This window comes from Microtus pennsylvanicus, chromosome 21, assembly GCF_037038515.1.
Source record: "Microtus pennsylvanicus isolate mMicPen1 chromosome 21, mMicPen1.hap1, whole genome shotgun sequence".
In the NCBI taxonomy this organism is placed as follows: domain Eukaryota; kingdom Metazoa; phylum Chordata; class Mammalia; order Rodentia; family Cricetidae; genus Microtus; species Microtus pennsylvanicus.
This window is the reverse complement of record NC_134599.1, coordinates 1,270,967-1,290,252: the sequence shown is the minus strand read 5'-3', so window position 1 is coordinate 1,290,252 and position 19,286 is coordinate 1,270,967. Positions and strand designations below refer to the sequence as shown.

General features: G+C 54.5%; 1 protein-coding gene across 1 annotated transcript in view; it reads right to left on the bottom strand.

Moving 5' to 3' along the window:
* The window catches only part of LOC142839552 (SCO-spondin), a gene marked incomplete at its 5' end in the record, with an annotated part of 52,563 nt that extends 34,423 nt beyond the window's left edge, over window positions 1-18,140 (bottom strand). The window contains 37 exons of the mRNA XM_075955774.1: window positions 93-246; window positions 776-926; window positions 1,007-1,189; window positions 1,259-1,399; window positions 1,657-1,809; window positions 1,952-2,183; window positions 2,268-2,359; window positions 3,128-3,364; window positions 3,792-4,019; window positions 4,658-4,891; window positions 5,112-5,281; window positions 5,367-5,460; window positions 5,554-5,703; window positions 6,078-6,187; window positions 6,279-6,406; window positions 6,491-6,687; window positions 7,782-7,916; window positions 8,206-8,462; window positions 8,677-8,771; window positions 8,876-9,065; window positions 10,053-10,290; window positions 10,482-10,647; window positions 10,791-11,018; window positions 11,098-11,273; window positions 11,902-12,019; window positions 12,953-13,097; window positions 13,374-13,614; window positions 13,748-13,919; window positions 14,206-14,358; window positions 14,675-14,754; window positions 14,843-15,001; window positions 15,640-15,739; window positions 15,826-16,070; window positions 16,274-16,450; window positions 16,622-16,704; window positions 17,109-17,291; window positions 18,061-18,140. Of these exons, the coding sequence (XP_075811889.1) occupies window positions 93-246; window positions 776-926; window positions 1,007-1,189; window positions 1,259-1,399; window positions 1,657-1,809; window positions 1,952-2,183; window positions 2,268-2,359; window positions 3,128-3,364; window positions 3,792-4,019; window positions 4,658-4,891; window positions 5,112-5,281; window positions 5,367-5,460; window positions 5,554-5,703; window positions 6,078-6,187; window positions 6,279-6,406; window positions 6,491-6,687; window positions 7,782-7,916; window positions 8,206-8,462; window positions 8,677-8,771; window positions 8,876-9,065; window positions 10,053-10,290; window positions 10,482-10,647; window positions 10,791-11,018; window positions 11,098-11,273; window positions 11,902-12,019; window positions 12,953-13,097; window positions 13,374-13,614; window positions 13,748-13,919; window positions 14,206-14,358; window positions 14,675-14,754; window positions 14,843-15,001; window positions 15,640-15,739; window positions 15,826-16,070; window positions 16,274-16,450; window positions 16,622-16,704; window positions 17,109-17,291; window positions 18,061-18,140 (6,075 nt within the window). The remainder of the gene's footprint in view (window positions 1-92; window positions 247-775; window positions 927-1,006; window positions 1,190-1,258; window positions 1,400-1,656; window positions 1,810-1,951; window positions 2,184-2,267; window positions 2,360-3,127; window positions 3,365-3,791; window positions 4,020-4,657; window positions 4,892-5,111; window positions 5,282-5,366; window positions 5,461-5,553; window positions 5,704-6,077; window positions 6,188-6,278; window positions 6,407-6,490; window positions 6,688-7,781; window positions 7,917-8,205; window positions 8,463-8,676; window positions 8,772-8,875; window positions 9,066-10,052; window positions 10,291-10,481; window positions 10,648-10,790; window positions 11,019-11,097; window positions 11,274-11,901; window positions 12,020-12,952; window positions 13,098-13,373; window positions 13,615-13,747; window positions 13,920-14,205; window positions 14,359-14,674; window positions 14,755-14,842; window positions 15,002-15,639; window positions 15,740-15,825; window positions 16,071-16,273; window positions 16,451-16,621; window positions 16,705-17,108; window positions 17,292-18,060) is intronic.
* Window positions 18,141-19,286: the final 1,146 nt, after the last annotated feature.

The window sequence follows — 19,286 nt, the reverse complement described above, 5'->3', positions numbered from 1 at the left end:
CATCTCTGACCCGCTCCATCAGTTTCCCCAAGCCTGGTTGGTCTACATCACCGCTCCAGGCTCAGCCCTTGCCACTCTCTCAGACCCCTTACCTGGGGGCAGCTGCCCAGTGGGCAATAGGGGGAGCAGCGTATGACACCCCTATGCAGACACTCACACACCATGCAGGGGCCTCCACGCCAGCGTTCCCCAATATGGTGCACGAGGCCCCACTGCTCACATCCCTCACAGGGCTCTGTCTGGCACCTGTAATGGAGACACCTTACAGCCTCCTGGAGGAGGGAGCTCACTCAGTGCCACCCACAACCTGCTGGACTAAGGGCATTCTCAGACTTATGACTGTCAGTAATAAAACTGGGAAAATCCTGGGTAAATGTTCGGTCACACTATAATCCCAATCTACCCCTGCTCCTAAGAGAACAACCACACAGACACAAAGAATGGGCAAGAAGGCGATCTGTGCCAACACTGCAGATCAACACAGCAGAACAACTATGCCCCTACAAGCCTCAGCAGAGGCCACCCTCTCCTCCCCCCCAGAGACAGAGGCCCATTCTTGCCACTGGAATGGTCAAGCTCTATTTGTAGGTTGTCTGCTGGCTCCTGGATCTAGCAGGTACAAACCTTAAGTAGGAAAATACCTCAAAAGTATCAGCCTGGGGGGGGGATGTCATCTAACAGGGTGCTAGTGGGGTCTCTGTCAGATGAAAAATGTCTCTCTCAGAGTCAACCTCCTAAGAAGAGGTAGAGGGTAGACTGGGCCCCTACTCTGTACCTGCGGGCCTTGCGGTGGATGCCGCGGCACCGTCGACCCCGACCAGAGAGGCGTGGGTTGTTGGGGCTCCGGAAAGACCACTGGAGGCTCTGGCTGCTGCAGGGCCCCAGACAGTCTGCCCAGGGGGACCAGGAGGACCAGCCACAATCCACTGAGAGAAGATAGGAGTCAGGGCTGGGTGGTCTGGGGAGAAATAAGGCCCCCCAGGAGTAGGCTTGGGCAGAGGCTTACCAGAACATTCTGGATTGGGCCGGCAGCGATGTGGTCGCCCATCCTGACAGGAGCATATCTGGCAATCCATTTTGATGTGTTGCCCAGGCCAGTAACGGGTACCACTCACCAGGCAGGGACACTGCATGGGTCTCACACACTGCCCCTCAGTGCCCAGAACCTGCCCTTCAGGACACCAGCAACCTAAGTAAAGGCCAGCATTAGCTATCATGCAAAGCAAGGCCTCCACAGACCCTCTCCAGTACCCCTCACCTGGGCTGCGGCAGGGCCTGTCAGGCAAGCACATGGTCTGACCAGAAATATCATCACATGTCAGAGGGCAGGGGGCACAGGGCTGGAATACCAACTCCCCGAAGCAAGTGGCATTGGGGCAGCCCTCCTGGGGGCAGGGATCTGAAAGAAGGCAAGGACAGGGTCAGAGCTTATAGAGAGGCATCCTCGGCAGAGACCAGTTTCTACCACTGCCCACCACGGTCTTCAGTGCCCACAGTACCCACAGCACCCCCAACAACCCTCTATTCCTGCTGTGTTCTCCTCTCCCCCAGCATCCACTAGAGGACCTCCTCCCTGAGTGTTCTCCCTCCTCCTCTCTCAGCATCGCATCATCAGCTCCTTGTGCCTTTACTTCTGCGCTCTTCCCCTTTACTCACTGGCCTGGTGGGTACTACGAGGGCTCCCAGGCAGCAGGGCACAGTCCTGGCCCCCGTTCTGGGGCGGACGGCACTGCCGATGGCGTGTCATGGTGCCCCCACAGGGTTCGGAACACTGAGACCAGGGAGACCAAGAACTCCATTCACCGTTCACTACAAGGCAAGGCCAGGATGGTGTGCGTGTTGGGGAGGAGAGGGCTTCGAGGCAAGGCTAGGGACCAACAGCCTCTCTTTCCCCCTCTTTCTTCAGGACTTGCTGCCCCTCCCCCTCCCAGATGTCCCGTCTGTCCCTCACCTGGGCAGGCCTCAGTGAAGCAGGCCTGTGACTGGTGCTGCGGGCCTGGGCAGTTCTGCAGCACTGGGAGTCGGGAAGGGGAGCAGCGTCTACTCCGAGCCTGTATTCCAGGCCCGCAGGTCTGACTGCATGGCTCCCATGGGCCCCAGGAGCCCCAGACCCCACAATCCTGCTCATCCAGGGAGGCCTCTGCTTCATTTGACAACTCACAGTCTGGGTTCCCATCACAAACCTGGAGAAGCAACAGGCTCAGGCTTCCGGCTAGGTGTACAAAGCCTGAGCCTGCCCATTCAAGCCTACCACCCGAGGCTCTCACCAGCAGGAAAGCAATGCAGGTGCCATTCGGGCAGGAGAATTCTGGGCAGGGAATCCCTGTCCTGTTGGTGCCTCCTGGGACGAATAGCCTCTCTGGGGAAGAACGAACTGTTAGCTAGGACTGAAAACCACCTCCTAGACTGTAAGAGTGTCTCCAGCAAGAAAACAGTATTCACACCACAGTCCAGCCCATCCTCGCCCTGGGAATTTTGTCACAGAGCTGTTGGGGGTTCAGGCATAGCCATGGAGCCAAACAACAAGAGAAGAGTCCATGGCATGAGGGCAGCTGGGTGGAACCTATGCATAAGAGGTGTCCTACCACGCTGCTGCTCCCCCATCCTATTCCTGCACAGAGACCAGCAGGGAAAGCCAGGGCATTAGAGCGGGGGGCATAGTCCTGTCCTGGATCAGAGGAGCCTTCAGAAGGGGTTGAAGAATGGTCCTGGAGAAAAATAAGAGCCTCCTGTGAACAACTTGATCTCCACTCTGGTGAGGTAGCCAGGGCGTGAAGGGTCAATGTGGAAGGGCATAAAGAGTTCCACTCAGGTAAAGTGGGGGGAAGCTGGGGTTGGGGGAGCCTCCAAACAGACTTGTCCCCGTCCCTGTGCCCTCAGCTATCACCCAGTCTCTTGTTTCTTCTTCAAACAAAAGACCCCTTTCTCTTCTCCCACAGGCCTACAGGGAAAAGCGAAAACTTCCAAGGAAGATTTTGTAAGAAAGATCAAAGAAACACAAAAACAATTCCACAGCCTCTCTCTAGCCACAGCAAGGGGCAATGGTGGCACCTGGGAAGAGCCAGGTCCCAGCCTGCTAAGCCACCAGCTGAAGGGAGGTGTCCAGAATAAGGTATGGGACTCTCACCGCAGGCTTCAGGGTCCTCATCCGAACCATCGGGGCACTGTGGCACACCATCACATAGCTGTCCTGGAGACACACAGTGTGGGCTGTGGGCGCAGGGCACCTGGTACAGCATGCAGGGCCCACCACAGCCAAGCTCATCACTTCCATCTATGCAGTCTTCCTCCTGGTCACAGCGCCAGCCCTGAGGAGTGCATTCTCCGCTGCCGCACTGGAACTCAAAGAGGCCGCAAGCGGACACTGCGGCGGGTGTGTTGGTTAGACCAGTGGGAGTGGACTCTTGGCTCTCCAGGTCCACCTTACCCTCACACCTCCTCTGGGGCCGCCCTCTAGTTTCAGCACTCCTAACTCTAGCTGAGCATACCCTTTCCCAATCTAGTTCCACCCTCTCCTGAGTTTGACAGCTGTTTTGCTTTCCACAAGCCTTCCCCTAGTCCCTAAATGTCTACCAGGTTCTTTTTCACTTGTTCATAGGGAGGCCCTGAACACCAGGAAATAAATCTGGACCTTCCATTCCTCTCAAACACTGAACACATCATTCCGAGTCTTCATCCCCAAAGTATGGCCCAAATACTTCTCTTTGGGATACAGGGCACCTGGTACACCATCCCCTGCCTGAGCAGTTCAGGCTTCCAGCTTTCTTGCCCTATTTATCCCAAACACTCACCAGGGCTGGCACTATCCACAGGACTTGGTGCTGTATTCAGAGAGCTGGTGAAAGTGCTCTGCCAAGTGCCAGCAGGGGGTGTAGGCAGAGAAGGCAGAGAGCAGTGACCAGGTCCCTCATCAGCTCCGTCTGGGCAGTCCCAAACTCCATCACACAGCTGCATGGTCCTGATGCAAGTACCATCATCACAAGATACCTCTCCAGACGTGCAGCTCACCTGCCCTGCAACTAGAGGAGAGGAGGGACTTACTCCTTCTAAGACTTATAAAAGTGTATGTGTCTGTGTGTCTGTGAGTGTAAGCTGCCTGTGTGTAGGTGCCTGTGGAGGCCAGAAGAGGATGCCAGAACCCCTGGAGCTGGAGTTACAGGTGGTTGTGAGTGGCCCAATGTGGGTGCTTGGAACTGATTTCAGGTCATCTGGAAGAGCAATAATCTTAACCATTGAGTCATCCAGCCCCTGGGGTCACCATTTATTCTATTTCTTTTTTTTTTTTTTTTTTTTTGGTTTTTTCGAGACAGGGTTTCTCTGTGGTTTTGGAGCCTGTCCTGGAACTAGCTCTTGTAGACCAGGCTGGTCTGGAACTCACAGAGATCCGCCTGCCTCTGCCTCCCGAGTGCTGGGATTAAAGGCGTGCGCCACCACCGCCCGGCCATTTATTCTATTTCTTTGGGACATCTCCATTCAGTCATTGACAGGTATCACCTTCAAAGAAGTGGAGACCTGGCAAAGAAGGGGATATCTATCTCTATCTCTATATCTATCTATCTATCTATCTATCTATCTATCTATCTATCTATGGGCTTCCAGGATCCGGACCCTGAGAGGGGGTTCCTAGTAGGCTGAAGGCAGGGCCACGACTCCTCACCCAGACAGGACTCTTCATCTGCAGCATCCGGACAGTCAGGATGACCATTACACAGCAGGGCAGGTGGCAAGCAGTGACCATCAGCACAGGTCAGAGAGCCAAGGGGACACGGGCAGCCCTGCTCATCTGTACCATCTCCACAGTCATCCCGTCCATCACAGAGCAGGGCCAGTGGCAGGCAGTGGCCGGATTGGCAAGACATCTGTCCCTCCCCACAGCTTGAGGTGGCACAGCCTGGCATAGGGAAAGCAGGCAGCCTGAGGATGCAGTGATGGCAAAGATCCTGACCCAAGAAGGACCAGAACACCCTCCCTGCCCCTCGGTCTTCCCCCATCACCTCAGTCATAGCTCCCTGCAGGGGAAGCCAGCTTAGGGAGCCACCCTGGGGACAGATGCTGCAGCTTCAAACTTGGTTATCTGTCCCTGTTAGTGCCACACGAGTAAAAACACTCACCCTCCTCATCTGAGCCATCACCACAGTCATCCTGGTTATCACAAAGCCACTCAAGTGGCACACAGTGCCCACTGTCTCTGCATGGAGCCTCTCCTTCTGCACAGCCGGGTTCCATCTCCTCACAGGGGGCACCATCACCTCCACAATGCCACTGACTTTCCTGACACGTGCTGAGCACAACGAGGGGCCTGGCATTAGCCACACGCCAGCCTGTTCAGCCCAAGAGCGCAGGCTTCTCCTGGGTGTCCCACTCACCAGTTTCCACAGTCCTTGTGCAGCACAGTCCCTGGTGGGAAGAAACTGCCACCCCACTCACAGGGACAGGCAGCCGGGTCCACACAGGCTCCTCCTGAGAGCACAGAGCGTGGGATTCAGAACAAAGGATGTCCAGCCAAGGCTTGTGGCCTTTACCCACCCATAGTGTCCACCTCCAGCAACATACCATGAAGCAATGTTCCCTCGGGGCAGAAGCAGCCCTCCACACAACTGATGGCCTGGCAGTGCCATCTGGTCTCAGGATGATGGTCATGGCAGGTGGGGGGACAGGTAGAGCCACAGGCTTCATATACCTGACCACCTTCACACTGTAGGGCTGGGTGGCGAGAAAAGAGACTCTGCTCACTGAGGCCCAAGGGCACCAGGACACAATGGCACAGGCAAGCCAGCTTCATTGACACTCAAGGAAAGCACAGGATGTATACTGTAGACCTTTACCAACATCCCCATCACTACCACCAAAAAAAAAAAAACCAAACCAAAACAACAACAACAAAAACCAAGATGAAGGATGCTGGCCCTGTGTGTCAGCCATTCTCATGTTTGGTCCATTAAGAAGCATTTAGCAATAGAGAGGGCATTCAGTCCACATTTGAACCTAAGTGATTAAATGGCCAGCTGGTGGGACAGGAGAAGCACATTTCAAGGGGCTGGACGTATGGCAGGATTGCGAGAGGAGGGCATACTCACGGCAGAGTTCCTGGCTGCGCCAACGCACATGGTGTTGGTGCTGGGCACACTCGTGCGCGTATGCGGCAATGGCTGAGCAGAGGCACTCACAGTCGCCCCCTGTGTCACAGCTGTGGGTGGAGCCATCGACCGATCATACACCCCCGCCCCCTACACACACCTCAGCACGCCCATGGCACCCACCCCTCGGCCCCTCCTTACCCACAGGCATCGTACACACACCACTCATAGTGCTGTTGCGGGGGCACCTCCGTGTGGCATGAGGCAAAGATTGGCTTCAATATCACCCCACAGCGGGCCTGAGCCCAGTTCACCCGGTGGGTATTCACCTGCAGCACAGGGTGCTTCTGTGAGCCTCCCCCCAACTCAGCTATCACACCCCCACCTCCCTCTCGCTGGGCCGCGCTGCTCACTGAACAGGGGTGCGGCATGTCTCCTGGCTCAGGGCACAGGGGATTGAGACGCCAGGAGTGGGCAGTAAGCTCTGCTGTGGGCTCCAGAACTCCTTGGCGGCTCCGCAGGTCGTTACTGGCATCACCATCGAAGTTTCCACACAGCCCAGCCACACGACCGTGGAAGTGGGGGGACAGCTGTACCAGCACCCGGGTGCCTGGTGGCATTATAAAAAGTGACTTTAGGAGCCCTCGGCTGGGCGGGGGCAGAGAAATACATGGTTAGACAGCCTCCTTGCACAGGTACCCCCACCCAACAGGGCTGATCCTCTTTTCTGAGGATAATGAAAACACCAACTTCTGGGAGCCAGCTAGGAACCAAGCTTCAAAATCCTCCAAGCGGGCCAGACTCAGGAGGCTTCAGGATGGCCTGAGAGGCCCTACTACCCTTCTGTGGAAAGAAGCTCCAGGCTAGCCCAGCCAAGAGGACAGGGTTATTTTGGTTTCCCTCCATCCCTCACTAACAGCCGTATTTCTAAGACACCAACTGCTTATGTTTGGGTAGAGAGGTGTCAGCAGGTCTATTTTCACTTCTTCCTAAAACTTGGCATTTTCTAAATGTTTCTTTGGTGAGGCTGTCATGTTTGTAAAATGAAGAAAAACACAGTTATGAAACTATAACATAGGGACTGGAGAGATGGCTCAGTGGTTAAAAGTACTGATTGCTCCTCCAGAGGACATGGGCTCAATTCCAAGCACCCACATAGCAGCTCACAACCATCCGTGACTCCAGTCCAGGAGAGCCAGCGCCCTCACACAGACATACACACAGACAAAACACGAATGCACACCAAATAAAAATAAATAATGTTTTGAAAAGGAAAATAGAACATGGAAGTTCCAACCACTTTCAAGCGCTGTAACCAGAGTGTTCACTAGGCTGGGAGCACTGAGCAGAGGGTAGGATTCAGAAAAGATCTTGGCCTGGCTGTCATACTGGAAATCTGTCTCTAGTGGGCTATCCAGGGTCAGTCTTTTTTTTTTTTTTTGGATTTTTTTTGGGTTTCTCCGTAGCTTTTGGTTCCTGTCCTGGAACTAGCTCTTGTAGACCAGGCTGGCCTCGGACTCACAGAGATCTGCCTGCCTCTGCCTCCCGAGTGCTGGGATTAAAGGCGTGCGCCACCACCGCCCGGCTTCCAGGGTCAGTCTTAGCCTCTGAGTTTGGCAGGTACCGGGAAGAAGAGTTTTGGGGAAATCAGGACACCAGTGCAAAGGCCTGGTGTGGGCTAAGGGCACCAGGGCAGAGTCTGACCTCCATCCCAGAGCAGAGTGAGACCCAGGCGTGTTGTCAGCAGCAGGAAGAGGCCAGCATGGTGCAGGCTCAGTCCCGGGCCTGTGTAGACTTTGGGGAGCCTTACGCCTACTCCATTCACTGTTACTGCCTGGCCTGGAGAAGAGAGGGGGTGTTAATTTAGCCTGGTTCTCCCAGTTACTTTTCCAAACTTTCTTTTGCTCATTTACCTAGGTGACCTTGGCGGGGGGGGGGGTCATAAGACTTCTATGGGCTTTGATTTTCCAGAGTTCTGGCTCCAACAAACCCCACCACAAGGACCATCAAACCCGGGGAGGAACTGAAAGAGACCTGGGCCCTGGCCATGCCGAGGAGACGTGAGACTACCCTGCTGTGCCCCCCACCCTCTGGCAGTATCCCAGCTCTCCTTGATAGTCGCAGACACCTCTAAGCATGTGCACAACCGTGCTGTCCAGGCGCACAGTCACCGCCTTGGTGCAAGTGAGGCCACTGGCCCCACAGGGCAGGTTCTGGATGGAGACACTGAAGCGGCCACTAGCCTCTCTCACGAGCAGGTACTCGCAGGCCCCAGGAAAGGTAAGGACCAGCCCATCGAATGTCACGTAGTGGGGAGCACCAGATGCCTGGCACCATCCACTGCATCGCTGGCCTGTACAGTGCCACCGTTGGCCCTGGCACACACTGTGGGCAAGAGGCAGGACAGAGCCATCAACAACAGGGACAGCCCAGATGGACCCTGAGTGTGGGAGATTCTAGAGGGTTCCCAGTGTCCCGACCACTCTGGATGTTCTGTCCCATCCACCATTCCAAACCCTTTTAGTGAGAAGAGGCATAGTGTCTGGGGATTCAAGGGTCACAGGGTCATAGGGTAACAGGTGATTGGAATTCTGCATACCAAATGTTGCAATCTTCCTGGATAGTAGCATTGGGTGGGTACCACTGTCCATTGTGACGACATGGACACAGATCTGGAGGCACACAGTGCCTGTCCTGGGAGGAGGGTGAAAACACTGTTTTGGACATCTAGAGAGCAGAGCAGGGTTCTTTATAAGGAGAGCACCTGGTTGTCCCATGGGTCCCCTTCCCAGCCTCACCAGCAACACGGTACCAAGGGGACAGACACAGCCATCAGTACTTCCAGCCAGACAGGAATGGTTGGCCCTGGGGCTGTCACAGGTGAGAAGGCAGGCACCAGGGGCATAGACGAGCTCCTGGGGGCAGAGTGCCTGCTGTGGAGGGCAGCGGTGGGCTGTGCAGTTCCAGAGGCCCCTCTCCTGGCAGATGCTGTAGAGGAGGGAAGATGGAAGAGCCAGGCCCAGCATGGGATCTCAGGAATCTAGATACTGAGGACCCCTGCAGGTATTTGGAACCCCTAATGCCTAGTAGGAACCCAGCCCTAATTACAGAGACTGGAACAGCTCAGTTTCCAACACCCCAGCCTCCAGCACAGGAGCGCAAGCTGTTCAGGAAGCCCACATGCCCGGGATCCACAATTCCCCTTCTGTTCAGCTCCAGTGGGGCTAGTCTCTGAACTCTAGAATGGCACAGAGATACCAACTCCCCTAATGAGGTGACTAATCTTGACTGTAAATTTGATGACATCTAGAATTCGCTGGCCACAAGTCCCGGGGTCTATCCATAAGGATTTTCTAGATTGTGTCCACCCGCTGAGATCCTGGGCTAAATAAAGAGGAGAAGGCGGGCCAAGCACCAGCCTCCATTTCTCTCGCTGCTTCCTGGCTAAGGATGCAATGTGGCCATGACTACTGCTGTCATGGCTTCCCCACCATGGAGGACTGTGTTTCCTTGCACAGTGAGGCAAAACAATCACTTCCTCCCTCAAGTTGTTTCTTGTCAGGTGTTTGGTCACAGAAACAAGGAAAGTGACTAAGACATTTACCACTTGTCCAAGCAGCAGAGGGGATTCACTGAGGTGCCCTGAAGCCTACCTCTGCCTCCTTAGGTGTAGACCTCATCTTTCCTTCTCTGTAACAAATTGTCTACATATCTGAGCCTCACTTTCCTCATCTGCCAAGAAGGAATGGCTTTTCATCCCCCACACTTTATTAGACTATAGCTAGGAAGTAAAACCAATGCAATAAATAGGTAGTGGGCATGAAAGAGCTTCCTGAAGCTGACGGTGCCCCGGCATTGAGGAACTATCAGCACCTTGCCATCCCTCCCTGGCAACCCACGGAGACCACGTAGTAACACAGGTAGCCATTCTCTCAAAAGTCCTTCTTCTTTATGTCCAAAGGTGGTGGTTCTTACCAGTGGCTGCAGTCTTTCTTGGTGGCAGTGTCTCCAATGTTGTAACGACGACCTCCAAGCTGACAGGGGCACATGCTGGGAGGCACACATTGACCCTCAAGGTCCCACAGCAGTCCCGGGGGACAGTTACAACCAGACACACAGCTGCCAAGCTCTTTACACTCTTCTGGCTCTCCACAATGATGACCGCACACTGGGGCACACTCCTGGTATTCCTGCCCACCAGTACACAGGACAGCTGGGCACAGGGATACATGCAAATCAGAAGCTTAGCCACACGAAGGACTCAAGTCCTTATATCCCTACAGGAGAAAGGTGCCTAGCAACAGTCTGGTAAGGAAGGAGTTCCTGCCCCGTCCAACTTTCCCCAATTGGGGGTGGCGCTGGGAGAAGGAGGTGAGGAGCCCAGAGTAGGGCTGAGAGACTCACGGCACAGCGACTCATTTCTCCAGTGCAGCAGGACACCCTCCTGGGCACAGCGGCGTGCATAGGCAGAGAGCACAGAGCACAGACAGTTCCTGCCAGGGGCACAGCCACACACAGCCTCCAAGCACTGCAATCGGAACGGCTCTCTGTCTACTAATCCATGGCACTCCTTTGGACAAAAAGAAAAGGGGCAGTTCTTCCTTCATGGATTCCATTCCCTTGGGAGTCCATTGCTGCCCCCCTGTGCCCTTGACTCTTTCTTGCAGTTTGGATCCTTGATCTTATGGGCAGAGGAGGGGGACGCCCTAGTACCTGAAAGGTGGGGCCATGCAAGATGGCACAGGTTGCCTCTGCGAAAGTGAGGCGCTGGGAGTAAGTGCTGCAGGAGAACTGTGGGGTGTTATCCATCGAGGGGCACCCTTCACCACCTGACACTTGGAACTTGCTAGCAAAGGCGGTGACACTGGTCTCTATGTCTCCAGCCGGTGTCAGGAAGTCGTCCTGCTGTTTCCAGGTAAAGGTGCCACACAGACCCTGTACCTGAGCCACAGAAGACATATAAAAGTGAAACCCAGTCTTACTTAGCCTAACCCAGACACTCATTGGCCTTCTTGCATACCTGGTAGGCATAATGGGGTTCCAGGGTGATGTAGGCTGCAGGATCCTCCACTCCCCAGAGAACCCAGGCCCCAGGCCAGTGCAACAGCAAGAAAGCAGAGGAGGCACGGGAAACATTGAAGCCCTCAGCACCAATCCAGGGCAAGCCTACATCCTGCCCATCCACCAGCACAGCTCCTAGAAGAGAGAGGCCTGACCATGTGATAGGGAGCCTGTGGGAGGATGGGGTTGCAAGAGGGGAAAGATTTGGCAAGATGGGAGAGCATGCGTTGGTGTGAAGGGATGTGGGAACGACTCCAGTGACCCCTGGAGGCCACTTGTTCTGCCAGAGACCACCATAGCTCAAGAACACACATCATGATGCAATTTTGCACATCCCTTTGTTTGTGTGGTCAGTATGTGGGAGGAGCTGGGTAAAGAGAGTCAGCAGCAGGCTGGGGCGTGGCAGAGTTGGAGGGACAGTCGCTGAGAGGGGCCAACGTCAGCAGCTCATTGCAAGGCTTTTCCAACTCTTATAACTGTATGACTTGTGCTTACTTCTGAAGACCAGCAGAAACTGCTTGGAAGATGCCCCTGAGATAGGAGCATGAGGCACTGCAGGCAGTTAGTTCAGTTGTGGGAATCTAGAAGGGATGATTACTGAAATCCAAGGGGAGTGTGTGGAGGGCAGGCAGGGGGGTAGGCTTGAGTTTGCAGAGTAAGGACAGTGGGCAACAGGTCCATTCAGCACCCTGAAGAAGAAGACTGCAGAGACTCCCCAGGGAACAAAGGCCCTGCGTAGCCCAGGTGGCAGAATTGACGCTACCTGAGTATCTGAGCTGAATATGGGTATTCCCCAGGAAGACAGAGAGGGCGTGGAGGCAGCTCCCAGTGTCACAGGCCCCATGCTCCAATGCAACCAGCAGCTGGTCTTTTACAGAGTCCTGGGGTAGACAAGGTGGTAGAAGCCATGAGGAAGCCTCAGCAGCGTGATAACCGCAGCTCCCACCCCACACAGGACTGACATGGGCAGATGGATGTGAGGGCATGTGAGAAGGTTTGTGTGACTGCAAGTTTGTGTGTGCATGTATGCATGTGCATGCATGTGTGTGTCTGTGTATACATTGGAAAGGGAAGATCTCGATCTTTCCTCCCCATGGCTGTTCTCTATTTGTATACATATAGATATATGTGTACACATTTGTTGAATTTATATGCACATATATGGCTGTGTGTATGTGTGTGTGGTCTGTGTGCTGGCATGTAGTCTCCATCTCTGTGTGCATACCTCATGTATCTTTGGCCAAGTGAGTGGGAAGACAGCTGCCCTGGATAACACACCAGCTCGTTGACCCTGCACTCACCTAACTTCCTCACCCCACTGTTCCCCAGGCAAGGAGGGGACAAGGACAAGTCAAGGAATTACAGTGGTACAGCACTAAAATTGAGAGATCGCCGAGGACCCCTTGGAAGGACTGAAAAAACATGGTGTGTGCTGAATTCCCCAGGTTTACTGGAGAGGGTCCCTTCTTTCTCTGCCTGTGATAAGCCCGATGTTTTTCATTTGTAAAAGGAACTATGAAGATGGGTTTAGTTCTGTGGCCTTAGATTAGGGTGGCCAATTAGGAGAGGTGGGAACTAGAGGGGATGGATGGATGTGTGCTTGCGCGTGCGTGTGTGTGTCTGAGGTGCCAAGGCGGGGGAGGTATGCAGGCAGTCATTCTCCTGCCAGCACTGCTGCCCATATTTCCTTGCTAGGGACTATATGTTTCACCGACTGCTTTAATGACGTGTTTCCAGTCCTCTCCCCTCAGAACTCCCCTGTGAGGGCCCCCACTCTGACAAGATCCTCTTCCTGAGATAGGCTCTCTGCTCACCTGCACCAAGCTGTAGTGGCAGCCTGGATTGCCCCGGAAGGAGAAGCTCCGCCCATCAAAAGTGAAGTAATGCCCGTCACCGCCCACTGCACACTCAGCAGGGCACAGGGCCTGGGCACAGTGCCAGCGGCCATCCTGGCATACGCTAAGAGCACAGAGGGTGGGACAGTGCACTGTGGCATCGGATTCATCCCAGAGTGTGGAGCTGGGCATGACCTACTCCCAGCTCAGTGTTTTTTTTTTTCTTCCCGGCACACCCACCACCATTGCAACTGGACTATTAATCATGGCAGAAAACGTCACAGGTCACAGGGTGGGAAACCCCGGAGTGCACTGGTTATTTGGAGGAGCAAATCTCAGAAACAGCATAAATAAAAACATCGGGGAGAACTATGTGGCCCACCAGAGCCCAAAGACCCACCAAGGGTTGCATTGCTGGTTCACAGTGTCACCAGGGGAGTAACGCTGGCGTCGGTGGTAGCAGGGGCAGTGGGCAGCAGGCACACAGTGGGTACCATCCCAAAAGAGGCCGGCCGGGCACTCACAGCCACTCACACACTCTTTCCCACAAGACCCCTCCTCTCCTTGGCCTACTGCTGAGCAGCTGGGTGGGCAGGATGAGACACAATCGGAATAGAGCTGCCCCCCTGGACACAGGCGTTCTGTGGGAACAAAAGTGTTCTGTGAAGGGCTGGCTGCGGAAATCCAATAGGCCATGGGAGACAGCCAGGGGGCCCTCAGGAAACCGGTCACTCCAGGACCTTGGTTAGCTTCAGGTGGGCAGACCCAGCATACCACAGAAGCCAGGCTTCCTCCAGTGCACATAGATGTGCTGTCTGGCACAGGCCTGGGCATAGTTGGCAAAGGTGGCACAAACAGCTTCCTGCTGCTCCTCTGGGTCACTGCCTGCTCTGGCTCTAACACAGTAGGCAAAGAGGCAGGTCTCATGGTACTCATCCGGGGGAACCTGTCGGGAAGGGAAATCTTCAGCCAGTAAATGACCTTCCTAGCCAACATCTCCTGCCCCCTCTTCCTTTACAACCCAACTTGAAACCAAACATGGTAAGTGCTGGAAGGGGCCTCAACAGTGACAAGAACAGCCATCTTGTTCTCAGAGGTAAAACCAAAGACAAAGGAGTGCTGTGACTGATGATGGCAGGACCAGATCACCCAGCTGGCACCTCTCTATCATCCATCAGTGCCTACAGAACCCTCCCCTCCAGAGCTGGTCACCACCTCCGTCCCCCCCATACCTGGACATGGCATTGCCAGAACGGACCCTCCAGCAATTGGTGGCATATATCCTGGGCTTGAGCTTGAAGCTTGCCCGTTTCCAAGCCTGTATGTGTACCTTGCAGGATGCCCTCACAGCCCTGGGCCACCTCCACTGCATCCAGACAGTCGGGCTGAGGACAGAACCAGGCCAGGAAGCAGCGATGAGAGATATTAGTCAGGAAAACAGGAATGGGATTGCTGCCCTCACAGTTACCTCCACCGGCCTGCCCACCAGGCCTCCTTCTGGGCTGCGGAGGTGGCAAAGTGACAAGCCCAGCCCAGAGAAAGAGGAGCCAGGGTCACTCAGCCCAGACAGACTGGTCAGTGGCCACATCAGGGAGGCCCCCAGGGTGGTTATCACACAGCAATTGCCCTATGGGCCCTGGAACCTGTGTGCACTTCCTAAGGACCCCAGGGAAATAGTGGGCAGGCGGGAAGCAGTCTCACCTCATAGCCAGGGAGCCTCCATGAATTCCCAAAGGTAGCAGCTAGCATAGCCAGTCCCCCTTCTGGCTCCACAAAATCATCTGAGGAAGTTTGAGGCCAGTGCTAGAGTACACATTCTTTGTGTACTCTCCCGACCCCATCCACCATACCAAGCCACACCTTACATACCCTCTGGCCGGCCATTGTAAAGCCCACAGAGGCCCTGTGTCCGTCCCCAGAACTCGTGGTCCACGGAAATGGAGATGGAACTGGACCTGTCCAGTCTCACAACAACCCCCAGGCCCCCAGAGAGCACTAGCCAGTCTCCCTGCCACTGCAGGCTCATCCCTGGGAATAGGACAGGGTCATTCAGTTATAAGGGCCACACTCCCATTTCATCACAGCAGGGCCTTAGCTGACTAGGAAAAGAATTCACACAAATTTACAAGCTCTGCACTGTGGTTTTTCTGCTGGGGCTACTATCTTAAGAGAGTAAATTATAACACGCACACTATATCCACACTACCCATATACTATACACACATTCCACTCACAGTACATATACACAGACAATACACATACCTTGTACATAGTTCATGCACCACAACACACAACATATACCACAAACCTCACATACACACATACCACACTTCTACACGGACAAAACATGCACATTATACATACACTCTGCCCACGCACCCATATCATACAGACACATGCACACTTCACCCCAACCTCCTATCTCAGCCGTGATAATACTCTCACGAGGCAGGTGGGGGAGCTGAGGCTTAAGACAGTTAAACAGAGTGATTTGCCCAAGTCATAGCTGAAGGCAGACAGGAGTGAGTGAGCCAGGCTTATGCCTTCCTGACCCTTAATTTTCAAGTTTTCCAACAGTACTCAGGGGTCACAGCAGCTCTGCCCCAGCCTGACAGCCTGCCCTAAGGAGTGGGCAGAGTACCCCAGAAGAGGGAAGGAGCCCTCACCATGAAGAAGTCGAGGCTCCCCGTCAGGCACTGGCTGCCCCTTCACAGAGACCTCTCCATCTTGGATCAACACCTCCTCAGAACCCATCATCACTCGAACCTGAGAGTGAGCCATGGATCAGATGTGTGACTCCTCTCCCCACCATGACCAGATGTTCCCTGGGGTCATCTCTCTCCCTTCCTCACCAGCCAGCAGGGCCTAGGCTGGGGACAGTGGACCCTAGGCCGGAGGTGCACAGCCCAGGTGGAGTCCACAGCACCAGCTAGCAAGTAGGTACATTGGCCCAGGAAGTGGTAGTGATGCCCGTCAAAGGTTTGGTAGTGGAAGCCGGACCAGGTGGAACAGATAGCCGAGAGACGCTGTCGCTGGCTCCAGAGCTGGGCTACAGCTGCTGTCAGGGGCTGCAGGGGGGCTTCAGAGGAAGCATTGCCTAAACAACATACATCATGTGTGAGTCTCAATGCAGGGACAGAGGTGAGGGCACAGTTCCAGGCATACCAGGAGGTATGACAGCCAGGTATGGTCCCTCTGGAGGGACCACAGGAGTAGCCAGGGTTCGGTGGAATGGCCCAGAACTCTTAAGGGTGACAGTCTGGATATGCCTGTCTCCAAGATTGGAGGCTACAGACCCACCTGGGTGGTGCTGACAGCTGAGGCACATCTGGGAGCTGCTGTCCCACCAGCTGTGTCCCCAGGGTTGGGCACAGCATTCTTCCAGGCTTCCTGCTGAGGAGGAATTAGCTGAACCCGCTAGAGGTTGGCACTGCCGTGTGACAAAGCAGAGGTCTTTAGGGCTGGCTTCAGCAAGGGCTGTGGTAGAGAATAGGGCACACCCAGCCTGTCATATGGATGACCTGGAGAGCCCCACCAGACCTGCTGTGTCTTCAGGCAGTCTGTCACCTCTGCTGTATCACAGATGGGCTCGCCTTCACAACAACTACCCCAGAGGGTACTATTCACCCATTCAGTTCGGGTACTTACCATCAGTACAGTGAGGACCGCCCCATCCTGGACAGCAAGCTCTCACTGTCCGGTTCCAAGTCGCAGGCCGGGTTTCTGGGGGTCTACCCCCCACCATACAGAGGGAAGCAGGGAAAGGTGTTAATATTTAGCCAGGTCCTACCACAAGGCAAGACCTAAGACCTTAGGTCTGGTCAACTACCCTGAGGGGTCCTATCAAGTAATTCTCACCTCCTGACCTTATTTTCTTCAAGTGTAAAGCAAGAATGAATGCTGGGAAAGAGCCTGGGGCAGAAGGAATAAGTGTCCCACCTCCCCTTGCCATACAGTGCCCACCATGGGGCCCTCTCATCCACCCATACCAGCTCTCTCCACCCTTCCTAGAACCCAGTTTCCCAAATGCCTGCCACACCAGTTCCTCACAGGTCCTCCCCCACTCTCAGGATATCCTGCCGTCACTTTTTCCTTTCCTGCCCGGCAGACAGCCCAGGTTCTGACCCTCACTCACTTGTAGATAGCACAGAGCCCAAGTGTTGGGGGCCTGGTAAGCCCCACATGGCCACTCCAGGGCAGGTCCAGACGCCAGCCGAGGCGGATATAATGGTACAAACTGGTGCAGGGTACCAAGTCTTCCCGACGAGGAGTTACTTCCTCTTCCACATGAATGGTCTCTGTCTGCTCACACCACCGCCTGTCCAGGGATAGGGGTGCACAACTACCAGCATCGTCCCCTCTATCCCAAGAAGCTCTGTATCACGGATCCAAGCCCCCAAGGACTGCTGGGAGAGGTACTTGAAGCAAGGGGGTGGCTAAGGTGGGATGAAGTGATGAAAAAGCCTGGCATCCTGGAGGGTACCTAGGCATGGCCGGGCGGGGATCTTATCAGGGGAGCCCCAGGAGCTGCTTACCCATTACTCAGAGCCCATAGCATCCCGAAGAGAAGGGCAGGGAGCAGCATGGTGTCCCACCCCAGGTCACCTTTGGGAGGACCTGAGGCTTGGACTTAGGCAGTGCTGCTGCAGGACACCAGAGAGGATAGCACTGGTCTCTAGCCCCACACTGAGGTTTGATGCAACCTGAAGGTCAGTCTGTCCAGGACTCTTCATAAAGGGAGATTTGACTCCAGCTTCTTGCCACTGAGTACCAGCTGCCCAGAACCAGATTGGATCTACCTACAGCGTCCCTTCAGATGCCAACTCTCCCTGGAAACAGGCCCCATAACAACCCTTCCTGTGTGTGTGTGTGTGTGTGTGTGTGTGTGTGTGTGTGTGTGTGTGAGATGGGACCACAGCCAGACATTTTGAGCCCCTCGTTTTCTACTCTTTCAAGCACTACCACAAATGAATGTACGAGTGTGGTCAAACATGTTTCCTTTCTGGGCGTCTGCTTCCTTACCAATAAAAACTGCAGGGACTTCCCAGGGGTACAGTGGCGGAACTCGATAAGCTCTTTGAACTTACAGGTGTGAAGATTTTTTCTGAGGGAGGGTCTTCCCAGCCTTCAAAAACTGCAGGCAGGGCTGGAGTAGTGACTCGGTGGTTCAGAGCACTTGTTATTCTTGCAGAGGACCAGGGTTTGGTTCCCAACTCTCACAACCACGCATAGCTCCAGTTCCAGGGAATCCAATGCCTCTCCTGACCTCAGCAGTAACAGACACACATGCAACAAACATACATATATAGAGGCAAAACACACAAAATAAACCACTGCCTTTGTAATGGTGTTCTCTGTGCTCTTTCCTTTCCCTGTCCCTCTCAGGCCAGGTGCACAGGAAGAGAGAACAGAATGGCTGGAGCACCCAAGTATGTGTAGACAACCTGACAAAGTAAACCTTTTCCTCAGTGGGGTCGGGTTTTCTTTTTAGGATGTTTGTACAAGGTGGTTGGGACCATTTGGTCACCTGAGGGGTTTCTGAGGGTCCCAAGGCAGTTAGAAGACTGAAGGATCTAGGAAGATGGGAAGGGGAGAGGGGTGGAATAGGACTGGGAGCCTGCTCCCCCTGCCTCAGATTGGAGCTGAGTTGAGCCGGACGCAATAATCCCAGTGTCCGGTTCGGTTCAGAGGAGGCAGCTGCAGGCTCCACAGGCAAATCCTGGTTACATCCTGGTTACCAGAAGACCTCCAAGGCCACTGGGGCTGGAGTGCAGCTGGATCTGAAACTCTGAACCCTTTCCTTTCATAATGAAATGAGGTCCCACTGGTTATCCTGCACGGTCACCCCACCTGGGACATCACAGCTAGTCTGGGTATTCCTTCTTCTGGGTTTACCATTGGGTCCGGAACCAAAAGATGCCCCAGTACAGCCAGTCCCTCAGCTAGTGTTGGTGCCTGGGAGCTGAGCTGAGTCCTGGGAAAGGGTCAGGGTCTGCATGGGCACAACGTCCCTCTAACTTCTCTCGCACTCTCATCTGGCCACTGCTCCTTCCTATCCTAAACACATGGACTGCAGCTCCCAAAGCCCATTCTTGCACACACAGAGGGACACACACTCTGCTCCCAAGCAACCTGCAGTCAGTGAGCATCCAGGTATTAGAAAAGCCTTTCGCATCTTGAGTCCCAGGACCTCCCAATCCTTCCTGTCTCCACTGCTCCAGACCTCCTCACTCTAACCAGCTGCAAAAAAACAGCCCTGCTTCATTCCTGTTAAGGCCAGCCTTGGGTCGCTGGCTGTGTCCTGATTCCACAG